Raw genomic sequence first — 17,007 nt, forward strand, 5'->3', positions numbered from 1 at the left:
CCACTGGCCCTGTTAAACATACTACCTTCAGGAAGAGAATGAGGAAGGGCTATAGGGATGGAAGGCTGATACCACACTTCGTACTGAAAAGAGGAATCTCCAAATCTGCTGGTGGCATCAGCAGACAGTAAGGACTTTAACACTAAGGCATGAATCTAAAATGAGTAAATGGCACAAATTTGCAAAATCTTAAATAAAACCTAGTCATTAATTTTCGAGTTTTGGCAAACTATAAATGAATAATAAAACCTATTAAACAGCTCAAACCAAACCATCTGTTTTTCTGTAATGGTTGAGCTGTAAAAATAGGTAAAGATTTTTTTTTTTTTTAAAAAAAAGAAATGCCCATGGTTTGAAAAGGCATAAGCTAGCAGTATTTTTCCTAAAAGTCAATTTGGCAATATACAATCAAAAAACCTTACAGTTTTGAAAAACTTTGGCCCAACAATTTCAGGAATTTACCTACTAAATTTTACAAGAAAATTCACTGTATTGGGCCTCCCCTGGTGGCGCAGCGGTTGAGTGCTGGGCTGCGAAGCTGCCTGCAGCCTTTGCAGTGCCGGTTCAATCCCTGGCCACCGGTGAGGGTCCCACATGGCACGCAGACCTCTCCGGTCGTGCCTGCTGCTCCCATCAGCAGTGTATTTCATCAGTCTGCCTGTTCTGTTCCCCACTCTGGCTCTGGTGAATCCTCTCACCTTCCTGCGCTTCTGACTATACCCAGTGCTTGTATAAATAAAATCTTTAAAAAAAAAAAAAAAAAAAGGAAGAAAATTCACTGTATTACCATTTAAAATAGCAAATGACTACAAGCAATGCCTGCACATGAGATTTGTTAAATGTTGGTAAATCCTTACGAAGGCTAAATCCTTAAAAAGAGTTACCATTTTTAATAAAAAGAAGAAAGCGGTTGTCAAAAAACTTTTTTGGGGGGCTACAGATCTATTTTTATCCCCCTAAATGAAATCTAAATACAACTTAAAGGTAAATAATAGCAACAATCAAAGGTAATCTTTTTCAGGTAAAGGTGGGGAACCTGAAACACTGCCCATTTCATCCCCAGAAGCTACTCCTAGAACTTCAATAAGGCTTCAAGGAATACATTTTGAAAATCACTACTTTTCAAGAACATTTACTCTAAGACAAAAAAAAAGATTATAAAATGGCTGCATTTAAAAATATTAAACATGTCTAATTTACATATTATACAATGAAGAACAGGTTAGAAAGATACACATCTTTGGTATTTTATAGTTAATTCATATTTTCTTATTGCTTGTATCTTTTTTTCTTAAATCTTCCACAATGAGAAGAATTTTTTTATATTCCTTTCTAGTAAGGAAAACAATGTTAGCTTTTTTTTAAGCTGGACTGTATAATAACTTTTCCATGTGGTTGCATAACTGATTTACATCTCACAAGAGGGACTAAATCTGCTGAGACGCCTGCTTCAGGACTACAGATCCTTTTCATGTACACTCTGAAGAAGAAACATTCTACAACACAGAAAGAGTATTTGCTACTTCAACATTTAAAAGCTTCTTCTAACCCCACTATTACCATTAAAGAAGACTAAGAGGGCTAATCTCAATTTACTGACATTGCATGTCATCCCATACATATACTGATGTGTAGCCACTGAATTATTAACCCTTTATGTCAGGAAACTGAACAGTGAGTTACTATTTGGGGCACAATTTAAATAGCACAGGTTCTAACTATGGCAAACCAACAATGTCAGAAGAGTTCTTGTAACTAAATGGAGAACTTCAAAACACCAAAAAAAGCAGTGTAAGAAAAATAACCATAGAAAGTACCAAATAAGTAGAGATATAACATTTTAAATACTTCCAATATTTGGTTTCAAAGCATAAAAGGAGTATGTGGGCTTTCCACATATTTTCTTGCCAAGCCCCAGGAAAAACTGACCATATTACAGTCATCTGAAACATCTGTTAGGACAGATCTTCAAATATTTGGTTTCAAAATAAAGACCTATTAGCACTTTAATTCAGAAGCCTACACACTCCTATAGCACTGCCCTTAGATAATCCTGTCAAAATAGACTGCTGGCAAAAACAGATCTGTATTCACAGTGAGAACTGCTTCCCGTGGACACAGCAAAATATTAATATAAGTACTAAAGTTAACTGTCAGAAAAGGTAATTTGCTCTGGTACCAAAATACTTTTCTTTCTTTTTTTAAAAAGGGTTGAATTTTACCAGTTACTTAATGTTAAAGAAAGAGGGTAAATGGGGAACGTTAACATTCTAGAAGGATAAATTCTATGTCCACTTCATTTAAAACTGTTGAGTTCCTTTAACTCAGTTTCTAGTTTATTAGCATATTGTTATTGTGGGTACTTAAATATACACTATCAAATCTGCCTCACTTTGGGTTGCTAGAAGGTCCAAGCCACAGAAAAAGATAGTAGTCTAGAAATGAGTCAAGTGGTTTAAAATAACCTTCCCTACATTGTGGTATAACTATGCTTATTTTCTAGGATTGTATACAAACGTGGACATCCAGTTGTAGTCCTATACTTTTGGTATTTGTCTATCACTGTTAAGTAATAGTATAGAAGACTGTGATGATAGGTGACATACGCAGCATTTTCTACTCTTCTGAGCAGACATCAATTCTGATTGATTCATTTCAACAGGCATGATTTATCTTAACTTTTCTTTAAGATGGCAGTCATTGAAAATACTTATGTATTTATGAACCACACTGTCTTGTTTCCCTTCACATCTTATCACTGAAACCATGCTGCTGAAGGGGGCACTCAAAAAAAGACATGTGATAGTAGAATTCAGAAAAGGAATTATACGCGGCATCGTATAAAACAGAAACGAATCAATCAGAATTGATGTCTGCTGTTTCCCTTCACATCTTATCACTGAAATCATGCTGCTGAAGGGGGCACTCAAAAAAAGACATGTGATAGTACAATTCAGAAAAGGAATTATACGCAGCATCGTATAAAACAGTAATCCAACTTCACCCTATTCCTCTGATCAGTGGTACACAAATGGAAAGAGTAACACAATGGCTAAGAAATGTATCTTGAGACATACAAATGATTAAAGGGGGAATTAGAAACTTTTTTCATTTCCCAACTTAGCATTTCTCTTTTGCAGGCAGCTCCAGGCACGCCCCAGACCCATTAAATTCTAGGTAGATAAAAATACCCTTCTCAAGCTTACCTCTTTATGCACCTTCCAACTGTCTACCGTCACATTGAAGAGAGCTTTGAGGGCCTCAATGGCACAGTCTGTCTCCTGAGGTGAGAGAGGAGGTCCATTATGGTCTATGGCCGATTCATACTCATCGGTCCACTTGATGCTAAAGGCACTTTCCAAGATCTGGGTTAGCAGCGGTAGTCCCTGGAGCTCATAGCGCAATTGTGACCTGATGTCGGTGTGCAAAAGTGACAGGAGGAAGAGCAAGCGCAAGTCAAAGCACTTAATGTCACTGATAAACTTTCGGTCCTTGCACTTTCTCAGGAGGTTACAGAGCTTTGCAGCAAGGTTAAGTTCCAGACTGAGCTGCTGTGCCATCTGACTGTTGAACACTATGTTACACAGACATTTTAACGACTCCACAATAACTGGGAACTCTGACACCTTCTCCAAAGAATCATCTGATTCATTTAGCTTGGCTAGTCGTAGCAATATCTGCATATTTTCCTTGGTTGTTACAGGAACTAAAACCTTTTTGTCTCTGGAAAGAATTCGGAGAACTTCCAGGCAGGACACTTGACATGTTGTTGGGATGTCTTTTACAAGGACTTTAAATATGCCTTCACAGAGTTTCTGAAAAACAAGTATGCAAAAGTCATTATTTGACTTGTGTGTGACTTACATGATTTAAAATAATACTTTTCCATCAATGTATTTAATAAAAGTTAGGGATCTGGCTAGGAAAAAAATTGTTTTAATTACAGAATGTTGGAACTGAAAGAGACCTTACACTTAGTGCACTTCTTTCATTTTACAGACATAGAAATTGAGAGCCAGAGAGTTAAGTAGGCTGTGCTTATCCAGTGGATAAGTGAGACATTATATATATATATATATATATATATATATATATATATATATATATAATGTTTCCTAAATTGCAGCCCAATACTCTCGTTATAAAACCACTTATTTTCTTTTGAATTGAGTAGTTTCAAACATCTTATACAGCTTTGTTCTCAAAGAATTTTTAACACCAGATTACATATAGTATCAAGTTGAAACACAATCAGTCTGAATCATAAGGATGTTCCCTTTCTAGGAGTAAAGATTAATGCCTTGAGAACTGGTTCACACGTTGCCCACAGTACAAGCTCTTCTTATAAAGACTTAAAAGTGTGCGTTTCTGCTGTTTCAGCAGTGCTTTTTTCCTGAATTTACAGTTCTCTCGCAGCAGCCCCCATGTCTTACAACTCTCATTACCTAACATCTAATTACATTTAATAGTCAAATGACCCCAGAGAAAACCTGCTGCTGACAAAATTTCCAAGTGCTGGATTCCGAAGAGGGCTCAGTTAGCATATATGGTGCTTTTGAGCGAATTACAAGAAGTTACTCTCCCTCCAGGCCTGCTAGCTACAAAAGTGCTCCTGTTGGCTCTACAAAACAGAAAAAGCCGCCCCTCTCTGGGTAGTCTGTGCCAGGACACATGGCTTGGGAAGCACAGAGTGGGGCAGGATTCTAGCTCCCTTTGTTCTCCTGGTTTAGGGCACAGACCACACAAGTGTATCTAGTAACCACACGCAAATCTTGCTACCAGTATCTCAGAACCAATTCTCTGAGGATGGATCCCAAGTGTACTCATCTTTTATTTTTTGAAAAATATTCCTATCAGTGCCAAATTTAAGAACCATTCTTTCAAATTTCAACATTTAGTTTTCTTCTCTATAACTACCGGTCTGGGTCTCTCTAGCTCGTAACTTATATAGAATAAACAAGGTAAGCACCGTACTGTTGACCAAGTCAGTACCCACTACATCTTATAAAAACAACAGTAACAACAACTATGACCAACATAAGAGTTTACAAGGTTTCTATTAACTCAGATTTTATCTATTTAAAAAGAGGCCATCTGTGGGCCCAGCATTATGATCTGCAGAAACCCTGAACTATGTGTACTTTCTCAGGACATTCTAATTGTGCAACTATGGAAACACCAATTGAAAAAGTACTATACTCTCTACGTGGAAGTGGGAAGGAAACAGCCTAACAAGCTAAACAAATTACATAACAATGTCAGCTCTATTCCTGCCATACCTGACAACTAGAAGGGATTTTCACCTAATTTTTTAATATTATTGTTGAAGTATTTTTTAAATGAATACAATTGGAGGTTGGTGTGGAAATAAAATGTGTCCATTATTGAAAATATATAAAACAGGGAAATTTTTCTCCAATTTCAGGTCTTTCACATCTAAGACAAAACCATATCATAGTCTACATACAAATTCCTATGTGGTATATTCCTGGAGGTAGAGTCTGATAACTTTTCTTCCCAAATATGTTTAGTCAAGAGGGAAATAATCTACCTTCCTATTTAAGAAATATGTAATAAATGATTTAAAATAAGATATTGCATGTGATTTTGAAGTTCTGCACATCTAATAAAATACAGGCATCTTCCTTTCTAAGCCAAATCATCCTTCCTTTCTATACCAAAATGGCAGCAACAATCCTGCCCCCTGCCCCCAATCTGTGGGCAATTTGGTTCTTTCCTTCTACTTTCAGAGCCAAGCAAGAGTAAAGCATGAATGCAAATTGGAATAGCCAAAGTTATAAACCAAATGAACTGTGACACTCTGGGACACAAGGTTACATGAATGAGATTAGAAGTATCTACAAAATTTGTATTTAAAAACCGCCTCATCTAAAAGCTTGCTAGATCAACTAGTAACCAAAAGCAGTTTTTAATTATATTTGTTCTTCAACATGCCATTTCTTGGTACAGACTTGCTTTACATAATAATTGTTAGGTAGTTTTTGGGTTTAAATGACCTTTGAAACGTAAAGTTACTTTTTGTACAAAGACTCTTCTCTCCCCTTTCCTTTTGAAGTAGAACTTTTTAAAATTCATGCTTAAAATACAACAAAAGAAATGACATTTTATAAATACTCATTGCTTTATTCAATACTATCATTTATATTCAGAGAATATTATAAAGAACGAATTAACAAATTATGTTCTCACTCGGATGAATCAGGAAAGTTCTGCTTTGCCTATATACACCAAGCAGGCTGAAGAGGGAGCATTTTTTATAATTCTTCCATCTGTGTATACACGCACTACTTCTAAGTTTAAAAGATGCTCCTGTATTTTGCCCTAGCAGTACTTTCCGTGCTATAACTATCTTATCAGTTGATTTTATTCTTCCTAAAACAGGTCCTGCTCTCTTGATCACTGTCCACAGCTTCCTGCTGCCCTGAGAACACAGCTGAAATGAACCCAGTGTCCACCTTCCCACTGCTGTCTCTGTACACTCTCCTCCCTTTTCTCTCCAAGGGTTCCTAACGGACTCCCAGCCCCCCTGACCACACATCCTGAAGGCATGGTCCCTCCAGCACTGGCATGCCATGTCTGTCAGCCAGGGCCCCACCCACTTCCTGAGGCTCACTTTGAAGACCAAAAGGTCTATAAGCCTCCAGTCACTCTCTTTCTTGCTTTCTTTCTCTTTGGCCTTCAAAAAGCACTTATTTTCTGCCTTTTAATAAAGTGAGCTGTGGCCCAACAGCTAGCCCAGGTGAGTGATAATTACTTTTAAGTGCAAGCAAACAACCCCCCAGATTACCTGCCTTAAAGTCTACACCTGATTCTCCAGCACCTTTCCAGAGTGCTCCTTTGTATACTCCTACACTAGCCACCAAGCATGATCAAGTTTTCTGTTTGCAAGTGCAATAAACTATCATTACATTTGATTTTAGGCACATACTACTTTTATTTACACAAACTTATTTTCATTGTTTAACAGATGTATTCTAATCTGAAAATTATTTGGGCATCTTAGATGTTGATGGAACACAACATTAACTTTTCCATTAATATTAATAGAAATGTTTTCTGATTTGATTACTTTTCGCAGCGGTCAGGTTTTTAGGAATTAACTAAAGTCATTAAACAAAGGTTACTAGGTATGCTTACAAAGTATATTACCAAGAATCAAAGAGTCTGAGAAAAACCCTTTTAAAAATGCTTATTAACTTGGAATATCATGCTATATCTATAAAGTCAGATAGCAAGGACCAGCAGCAGAAACCCAAGAGTAGGGTCCCAAATGGTTCGTAAATACTAATACCAGATACTGCCCCCAAATTTGTTTAATAGTTTGCTCCTGAATTGAAATCCTAGAGTATATTACTGCTACAGTGCTCAAACGTAAAAAAGCATTATAACCACCTATAGTGCCAGCAAGCACAGCCCAAGTTCTCTATCGATTTGGGCAGATGGATAAAGGAACGTCTTGGAGCCCTCAGTGTTTTTTTCAGGTTTTAATGCTCTTTCTACCCCAATTGTTGTGGGGCAAGCCTGAAGGCTGGCAAGGCAGGGAGACAGGGAGGCTGATAAGCAAATCTTACTCTCTTTCTGGGCTCTCTGGCATTCTCTCATGGTCTCTTCCACTCGTAGTAGCCGTTGCTCATCCTCTCACAGCCATTTCGCCATAGCTGTTTTCATGTGTGAGTGAGGCCGCCCTTATGTAGCCTTAGCCTCCAGGCTCAGGTGTGCCCACTTAAGCATGCCGCACCATGCTCCAGGTGTCCACAATCAGGCACACGGGCCCTGAGTCCAGCCTCCCAAGTGCCTCCTACTTTAACTGCAGGTGATAGCCACCGAGGCTAGTGGCACAAAAGCCCGACCATCTTTATTTACCCTACACCACCTAAAGGGTTTATTACCACACTGTTGCATATCACCTCCAGAGTTTCCACTTCATTAGGTCTAGAGTGAGGCTTTACAAAAGTGGGACTTTGGGCAAGTTGCTGTTGCTGCTGGTTCAGGAGCCACACTGTGAGAACCACTGAACTATGGTTAACTAACAATTAGATATTAGGGTTATCTGAGAGTAACTGAGCAGATAAGCATAGAAAAGTAGGCAGAACTGAAAGCTATCAGCACAGATATCTTCTCTTTGACTACCCTGTACTCAAGATGCATAATGGCAGCAGGGATGGGAATAGGATATCATTGTCTGGTCACATCACTACTAGAGGTATGAAATAGTTATTTAAGGTTCGTGATCCTGGCCTTAGAACATGTTCAACCTATCATGTACTACAGAACTGAAGAGTGTTCTAATTAAGAGTAAGATTTCTAGATATGTGTTCAAACCCTGGCTCGTCCACTTATTAACCACACCAAGTTACTGAGTCTCTCTGGACCTCATATACTGCAAAAATTAAAGAATATCACTTTTTATAAAAGTGATTGGTATGTGATAAATGTTAGGTACAGGTGATGTGTTACGTATTATTGTGAGATAAAAATCTCAGTCTTCAGTTTAGTATTTAAGAACCTCCAACTAACTTTTGAGTCTTTCAAACTATTCCCTTATCAAACCCTTCTCTCCAGCTATCTTCCTTTCCAAATAATCTTTTAAGGTAAGTGATAATCAGGCTTTTCTGCCTTCCCACCATTAGGATTAATGATGGATCCCTGTGATCCTAAATGCATGCCTGATGGCAGGTACCTGGGATGTGGGCATACGTAGGTGGGTACACATGGGCTGAGAGTGGGCTTATAAGGGTGGCATCACCAGGAACCAAGAGAAGAGCAGAAGAGAGAACGAGTACCACACAAGAGCAGCACCAACAGAGAAGCAGAGAATGAGAATAGAAGCAGAAGAGGAAAGCAAAGAATGAGAAAGAGCAACAGAACGAGAGCATGCCACAGAGCCCAGAAAGAGTAAAGATTCACCGGGGGTCTGGGATGCCTGCCAGCCCCCTGGCCTGCCGTGTACTTGGTAAACTCAATAAAAGCCTGAAAAAGCCATCGAGGGCTCCAGGACTTTCCTTTACCCGTCTGCACAGGTTCACAGAGATCCTGTACTGGCCCTCTTGCCACTACAAATCTCACACTGAGCTCCTTTAATTCCTACTACCTCTCCTCTACATGTATAGGTCCATCTCCCTCTAACCATTTAAATGTTAGCCATTCTCCAAAGCTACTTTTAAAATTCACTTTTGATGATAAAGTATTCCCCAAATATTTCAGCTCCTAATACTCTTCCTCTCTAAAGACTACCCAAACCACAATCTATAGCAATCACTGGTGCTCAGAACATTCATCCTGTTAGTTCTTCTTATGAGTCTGGCCTCAACTACTAAAAGATCTCTAGGGCCTCCTCAGTGGCGCAGCGGTTGAGTGCTGGGTTGCGAAGCTGCCCGCAGCCTCTGCAGCGCTGGTTCGATCCCCAGCCGCTGGGGGGGATCCCACAAGGCGCGCAGACCTCTACCTGCCGCCCGCTGCTCCCCTCAGCAGTGTACTTCGGTCATTCTTCCTGCTCTGCTCCCTGCTCTGGCTCTGGTAAATTCTCTCACCCTCCCCCGCTTCTGACTGTACCCAGTGCTTATATAAATAAATAAATAAATCTTTTTTTTTTTTTTTTTAAATAAAAATAAAAGATCTCTGAAGGCAGAAAGGGCAGTCTAATATCCTAATTAGACATTGTGGTGAAAACTGATACACTGTTCACTAAATCCATTCTTTCCTCATACAGTATCAGAACTGGGGCAAGGACCATGGCTGCTCAGCTACGTTACATTCCTCAGCTGTGTTAACAACCATTTGACTGACTTCTTGTCAATGGAATGTGTAAAAAACACATTCGTTTTATGCCGTTTTCAGGTTTGGGTCTTTCAGACAATGGGTATGCCTTCTCTACTTTCTAAGCTCTTCTACAGTCCGGAACTTGGAAGTGGTAGCCCCATATAAGCTAGAACAATACTACAATAGTGTTAACAATTTGGAAAGAAACTGGGTCACTGAATAAATATATGGAAAAGATCCATCCATCGCCTCACTGATGACCTCAAAATTGTCACTTGAAAAGGTAATAAACACCTACATACTTTGAATTACTTCTATCTCTGGGGTCTCTTCGTTGCAACAACTTAGCTTCAAATTTATGTAGAACTTTTGAAAAGTATATACACGATTGATGCCCCAGGCAGAACCTCTTCTAGCATTACTCCATAAATAACAGCTGTATTTCACCTCAGTGAATAAGCAGCTACTCTATATCTAAAACCAAGAGTTAGACCAAGCTGACCTGACTATGCCACAGCTGATTATATATTCATTTGTTCATCTATTCAAGAACTCACCAAATGTCTATCTAATAAGACTAAGGCAATGTCCTTGGTACTACAGGGACACTGAACTTCTAAGGAACTTAAAATTGAATGGGGGAGAATTACACAGAAACACAAGCTAAGGATTAATGTGATTATGTGCTTATAGATCTAAGCGAGAGTTTTCAGCCTCAGCACTACTGACTTTTTGGGCTGCCTAACTGCAAGGAAGATTTGAAGTATAAAGCTAAGATATCTTAAAGAAGCAGAAATGACTGGATGATTGATGAGATAAATATTTAAAATTATAATCATAATGCTTGTACCATTTATAGTATTATCATACACTTTAGGAAGAGGCTACATGTTATAACAGAATAAAGTTGTAGCATCAGACACTTCACTTTGGTATTACCTGTGAGATTTGCACCACTTCCCTGGTTTTTTTTTTTTAGTTTTGTTATATGTGAAACAGGGATAATACCCTCTGTATTATAGTGTTGTTTTATTAAATGAGGTGATGGTACACAGTAAGAGCTAAAGTACATTTCCAAGAACAAGACCAATAATTAAAAATCTCAGCTAATGGCAATTTCTTGAAGGAGGCTTGTTTTTCTGATTGAAATAATAAGCCTAAATGTAGATTTGACATCTGGCTTCTCTCCAACATTAGTGCTTCTCAAAAGAACTTAATGAGTTGAAATTTTCAAAAATCTTTACTATTAGTTGATGGAATTCAGGTAAAGATGAATTAATTTAGAACAAAAATAGGCCAATGATTGGATAATCAAATCAAAATGAAATGACAATGAATGCAGAAAGTAAATACTGCAAAGGATTAATGTCCTTTACTTAAAAGAAGCAGGAACATGTGGTAACTCTTCAAGCTGGAAAAAAGGCAGGGTAGACATATAGCACAGGCACTGAGTCAACCAGGCAGTAACCCTGCAATAATTACAGGCCAGAAAAGAGCTGAAGAGCCAAATAAAATAAGTACAATTTCCAGAATCAGGATGTTAAAAAGTTAGAAGGGGCTACAGTGACTACTTAATACTAATAAACACTATCAGTGCAAAAAGCTTTACAAAAAATGTGGGCCTGGTGGGAGACCAAGTCTAGGAAATTCATAAGGCTTATTAAAATATTAAATGCACAGTGGAAAAGAAACCTGTTAAATTTAAAAACTCATTATTTTCTTTATTGAGTTGACCGATAGATTCTTTAAAAAAAAAAAAAAAATACCTAACATATTCAGATAGGAACAATGACTCTCAGAGAGGCTAAAGATTAGCTTAAGGGTTAACCCAGAAAGCCACAAAAAGAGAGCTCAGATTCTTATTTGACTCTCAGACCTACTCTCTCTTCATTCTACTGGTATCTGATGATATATAAGAAATAAAGCAAAAGGGGCCTCCCCAGTGGCGCAGCAGCTGAGCGCTGGGCTGCGAAGCTGCCCGCAGCTCTGCAGCGCCAGTTCGATCCCCGGCTGCCAGCGAGGGTCCCACATGGTGTGCAGACCTCCCTTGCCACAACCACTGCTCCCCTCAGCAGTGTATTTTGTCAGTCTGTCTGTTCTGCTACCAACTCTGGCTCCCGTGAATTCTCTCACCCTCCAGCGCTTCTGACTGTACCCAGTGCTAAAGGAGAAGAGGGGAGGCGAGGGGAGAGGGGGGAGGGGATGGGGGAGGGGAAAGGAGGGGAGGGGAGGGGAGGGAAGGGGAGGAAGCAAGCAAAAATGAGTGTTCCAAAGTTAAAAGCAATTCTAGGTTAAGCTAGTCCTATGAAAGGAATTACTGAGGAACCAAGTGTTTTCTCCTAAATAAACTTAAGACCTGAAATGTAGTTTTATTATCAATATTTTTAATATTTCTGTTCCACTGTTCCAATAGTAAAATACCTATCATTATAGCAACCAGCCCACCAGTAGTGGTGGGGTAGGACCTTGCTCTTAAAATAGGCTATGCATATTCATCAGGGAGATGTGGTGCAGTGCCAGGGATAGTAAAATTTTGATATTTCCTCTTTAACCACTATTTTACTATTAGGGATAGAGGAGAGAAGAATTTCTACATGAAAATAAATGCTTTACAAGTCATAATATGAAGGTCACACGAGTTTTTTAAGATGAAAAATCAGATGTCAAAGGAAATTTTGTAGTGAAGGAAGAACCCCTTGGATAATGCTTCTCTGGCCTCTCAAGGTTATGCCTACACTCTCCTTTGATGGACGTCACTTGATATATATTCCACAGCAATCTAATTTTAGTTCTTAACTAGAGCTGAAGGTCAGCCACCTAAATCTGATAGTTCTAAACTTTTGCTTTCTGAGTACAGCATATGTTGGGGTGGGCATGTTATGTGTGTGTGTATACACAAGACAGAAAGAGACAGAGGTATTAAATTCTAAAGTAAGCTCATTATTATTAAGAATAGGAACAAGACAGTCTGTCCCACAAGATAGACTTATTCAAAAATTATATTTTACAATACTAAACAGTTAATGATTTTCTGCTAGAATTCTAAAATGTGCTTTTAAAAAAGGTTAGAGAGAAAGGATTCTGAGGTCAAGTTTGGAATTTCTTTATAAAACACTAAAGAGATTTTCTAAATGAATATTCATATAGCTGGGTCCATATATATATTTAGCTTAATGTTATAGCTAAGTGATCTGTGCTTTTCTCCTCCCTACTAGAGTATGGGAGGCAATGGTGAATCTCACTGTTTACTTAAGAGATACTGTCCTTGTGAATAAGGTTTTATCTCACTGCCTCACTTCACCTCACGCTTCCCTTTCTTGCACATACATATTTTTCTGTAATATAATCCTTCTGGCTATGATATACATCATGATGATCCTGCCAAAAAAGACTGAAAAGGAAGTTCAGAGTAACAACAATTATTTAAGTTTGGCTCAAGATTCTTCGGTAGTCAACAATCCTGAGAAAGACATGTTGCATCATCAAGAGTTTATTAACAGATGGAGGGCCTCCCTGGTGGTGCAGGGGTTAAGACACAACCTATGGAGCAATCTGCAGCCACTGCAGCATGAGTTCGATGCCTGGCCGGCCAAGAAGAAACCCACATGGCAGGACAAACCTCTCCTGCCTCGCCCGCTGCTCCCCTCGGCAGTGTACTTCAGTCCGCCTGCCTGTTCTGTTCCCCGTTCTGTCCCTGGTGAATTCCTCTCACTCCCCGCGCATCTCTGGCCTGTACCCCAATTCTTGTATAAAAATAAATAAATCTTTAAAAAAAAAAAGTTTATTAACAGATGGATAAGAAAGTTTTGTGTAAATGAAAGCTTATAAAACCAATCAACAACCCTTCCTTTTTTAATTGAGGTCAAAAAATGGGCATGCTGAAACTTTGTATTTCTCTTCAAATACAGTAACAGCCAACTCTGCTTCTCTTATTAGTTAATAATCTTCATTTTTCAGAAAGCCTTTTTCTCCACTATCTATGTACAACATATATTTGTGTTTTAGGTTGACATATAAGCAAATAAAGAAGTATCATTTTGGGCCTCCCCGGTGGCGCAGTGGTTGAGCACTGGGTTGCGAAGCTGCCGGCGACCTCTGCGGCGCCGGTTCGATCCCCGGCTGCTCCCCGGCCACCTGAGGAGGGTCCCACATGGCGCGCAGACCTCTCCTGCCGCCCTCTGCTCCCCTCAGCAGTGTGCTTCGGTCCTTCTGCCTGCTCTGCTCCCTGCTCTGGCTCTGGTGAATTCTCTCACCCTCCCGCGCTTCTGACTGTACCCAGTGCATGTATAAACAAAACAAACAAACAAATAAAATAAAATAAAACATGCCTCTAAAAAAAAAAAAAAGAAGTATCATTTTGCATATTAGAATTTATCAATTAAGGCAACATTACCTCATTTAACCTTTAGCAACTGACTTAATTTCTCTGAAAATAAATTTTCTCACGAGTAAGATAGGAATATGTATATTTCACAGATAGATGTATCTGTAATTATTTAATATATACAGCATCTGAGAAAACATATTGGAAGGTGTAAGCCATACGTTACTTTTGGGAAACAGCACAACTAAAGTAAAGAAAGCACTAGCTTTGTACCTTGAGGCTGTGATCTGGGGGTCAGTTTCTTAAAAATCACTTGTGCCACATTCCTCATCTCTATAAATAGACGCAATATCTGTATTTATGATAATTAAATGGCAATATATAGTTAACAAACTCTAGCATAGTGCTTGGGGTAGTAGAGGTTAACGCACATAACGTTATAAAGATTGTCAGATTACAACAGATCAAGACATATGTTACATAGGAAAAATGCAGCTAAAAAAATGTTTATCCGCATTTGTTTTTTAATGTCAAAGCCACTTGAAAAAAGAAAAGTGTTGATGGTATAAATATACTGTAGTAATTTTATATTAATGTTATGAAGATTCTATTGTATTTATTTAGTATCCATTACTAAGCACTTGTGTACCCAGCCTCAATACAGGCACATAACTCAAAATGCTCTCAATTTCAAATTCAAATACATGCAAATTATTCAAGAGAAATAAATTCTGAGTGACAAGAAGTCTATTTTGGGTTATGAAGCTATAAAAGCACATGACTCAAGTTATTTATAAGATTAAGGAGATTGAACATATGAATGAATAAGGAATATAAGCATCTTTTAAAATACTGCAATTTAAGCTATATACGAAAACTGAAGGAACAAATTAGGCGATGTTGCCAGAAAAAGCTAGCTTCTTAATAAAATGTGTTTGGCAATAGCGGGGTGGGGAAGAAGAATGAGATGGGGTGGAAGGAAGATGTTAGAAGGACAAGTCAAATGGAGGACAAAGGCAGAGGCAGAGAGGAATAGTGGTAAAGTAAAAAGCCCTAAAGCAGATTTTAATTCCTGTTAATCAGAGCTTTCTAACAATTAAGGTTATCCGATAGCAAAGTGGCTGCTGTGAGCTTCTCATTACTGAAGCATTCAGAGGGTGATGATCCTTGGCGCAAGATTCCTTAGAAGGAATCACTGTAGTGGAAGATAATATGGGTCCTTTCCTGGTGGCACAAGGGGTTAAGACACAATCTATGAAGCTGTTTGCAGCCTCTGCAGCACGAGTTTGATCCCGCCCTGCCAGGGAGGAACCCACATGGCGCAGCAGACCTCTCCTGACTTGCCCGCTGCTCCCCTCAGCAGGGTACTTTGGTCGATCTGCCTGTTCTGTTCCCCACCCTGTCTCTGGTGAATCTGAATTCTCTCCCCTGGCCCCCCACACCTCTGGCCTATACCCCAGCTCTTGAATGCATACATAAATAAATTAAAAAAAAAAAAAAAGGATGTGCTTCTCTGCGTGTGCATGTGCATGTGTTTGTTTTCAAGAGATCAAGATATCTTTATCTTTAAAGTTATTGGTTTCTAAATGAGAACTGTATTTGCATCATGTATCAAAATATTCCCTAAGGTGACAGCAAATCAAACGAATCAAATTTTGCAAGGCATGCAAAGCTCATTTTGTTTTAGTGAAAATTGAAGTTTAACAATTTCAAATGACTAAGTGCATAGGACTTTCGGAACAAGCATCCATGCCTCACGCTTTTCCTAAGAAAAAATATATCATATAGGATTGATGATTTTATCTGGGCATATTTTTCTTGGGGGAATCTAATATGGCAATTTTTCCATTCGTTTTCTATAGTCCACAATCACAACCCTCAGTATGCATCTGAAGCTAAAGAAGTACCAAAGCTAAGTCCACAGGTGAATAGTTAACCAATACCCAACACAGGACCTGGCACACAGGGATCACCTAAAAAAAAGATTGTAGACTACAAGATCTCAATTATGTTAAGTACATCCAAGTGTAGGGGGAAAAAGAATAAAAAGAAGAAACACTTTAAATAGTAGAATGCACTTTTGTGTTCATATATATTAATTTCATTCCATAATTAAACTTCACAAGCAATACTATCTCCAAACCTAATAACCTTTTTTTATGCTTCTCTAAGGAAAAATGCAGAATAATCTAGAAGGTGCAATTTCAGAGAAAAGAAATAATCTTTTTAAAAAAGTACTGGTTTCTGCTGGTGCCTGCAATCACACTATTATAAAAGAATATGATATGTAACATGTCTTATACAATTATTACATTCTTACATAATTATTATAATAGACACAATTAAAATATAGGAAGGGAATATCATCCCCGATAATAATGTTCGGATAGCCACAATGTAGTGAATTTTCTTGTAATTGTTTTTCTTTGTAAAGTTTTTATTAGCTTTACGTGCTGTGATCATACTGTATGAATACTTTTGCACCCTGCTTTTTCAGTAAACAACATTAATGAGATGTGGTAGAGATCTGCTGTACAGTTAAGAGACTATCAAACTCAAAACTAAACACTATATACAAGAAATAAGAATCCTGACCATTACTCAATTTCCAAGTTCCCTCCACTCACTTAGAAGATGTTTACTGTTTATAGCTTTTGTACCACAGCAGTGCTGGGGGCTACTACTACTACTACTACTACTACTACTACTACTACTACTGTTACTAATCCAAAGCATGCCTTGACCTCAAGAAGTTCTCAACTCAGCAAATAACCTCTAACTTCATGGAAATATAGATTTACCTATATAAGTTTGAAAGTTCTGAAATAAATGCATGAAATTTAGCTATTTCTAGCTTTGCTCTTTTGAAGTATATACACAAGGATTTATCTCAGACAATAAGT

At 38.3% G+C, this 17,007-nt stretch overlaps 1 protein-coding gene across 9 annotated transcripts in view; it reads right to left on the minus strand.

Annotated features, from left to right (window-relative positions):
- Positions 1-17,007, minus strand: part of RIC8B (RIC8 guanine nucleotide exchange factor B) — a 91,644-nt gene that overhangs the window by 61,191 nt on the left and 13,446 nt on the right. For all 9 annotated transcript variants that reach the window (XR_005125716.2, XR_005125714.2, XR_008552141.1 and 6 more), the window contains exon 3: positions 3,207-3,815. Coding sequence is in view for 5 of the 9 variants with exons in the window: in XM_054696085.1 (XP_054552060.1) it covers positions 3,207-3,815 (609 nt within the window). In the remaining 4 variants the exon portion in view is untranslated. The remainder of the gene's footprint in view (positions 1-3,206; positions 3,816-17,007) is intronic.

This window comes from Talpa occidentalis, unplaced genomic scaffold (assembly GCF_014898055.3).
Source record: "Talpa occidentalis isolate TD23 unplaced genomic scaffold, MPIMG_talOcc4v2.1 talOcc4.16, whole genome shotgun sequence".
Classification (NCBI taxonomy): Eukaryota; Metazoa; Chordata; class Mammalia; order Eulipotyphla; family Talpidae; genus Talpa; species Talpa occidentalis.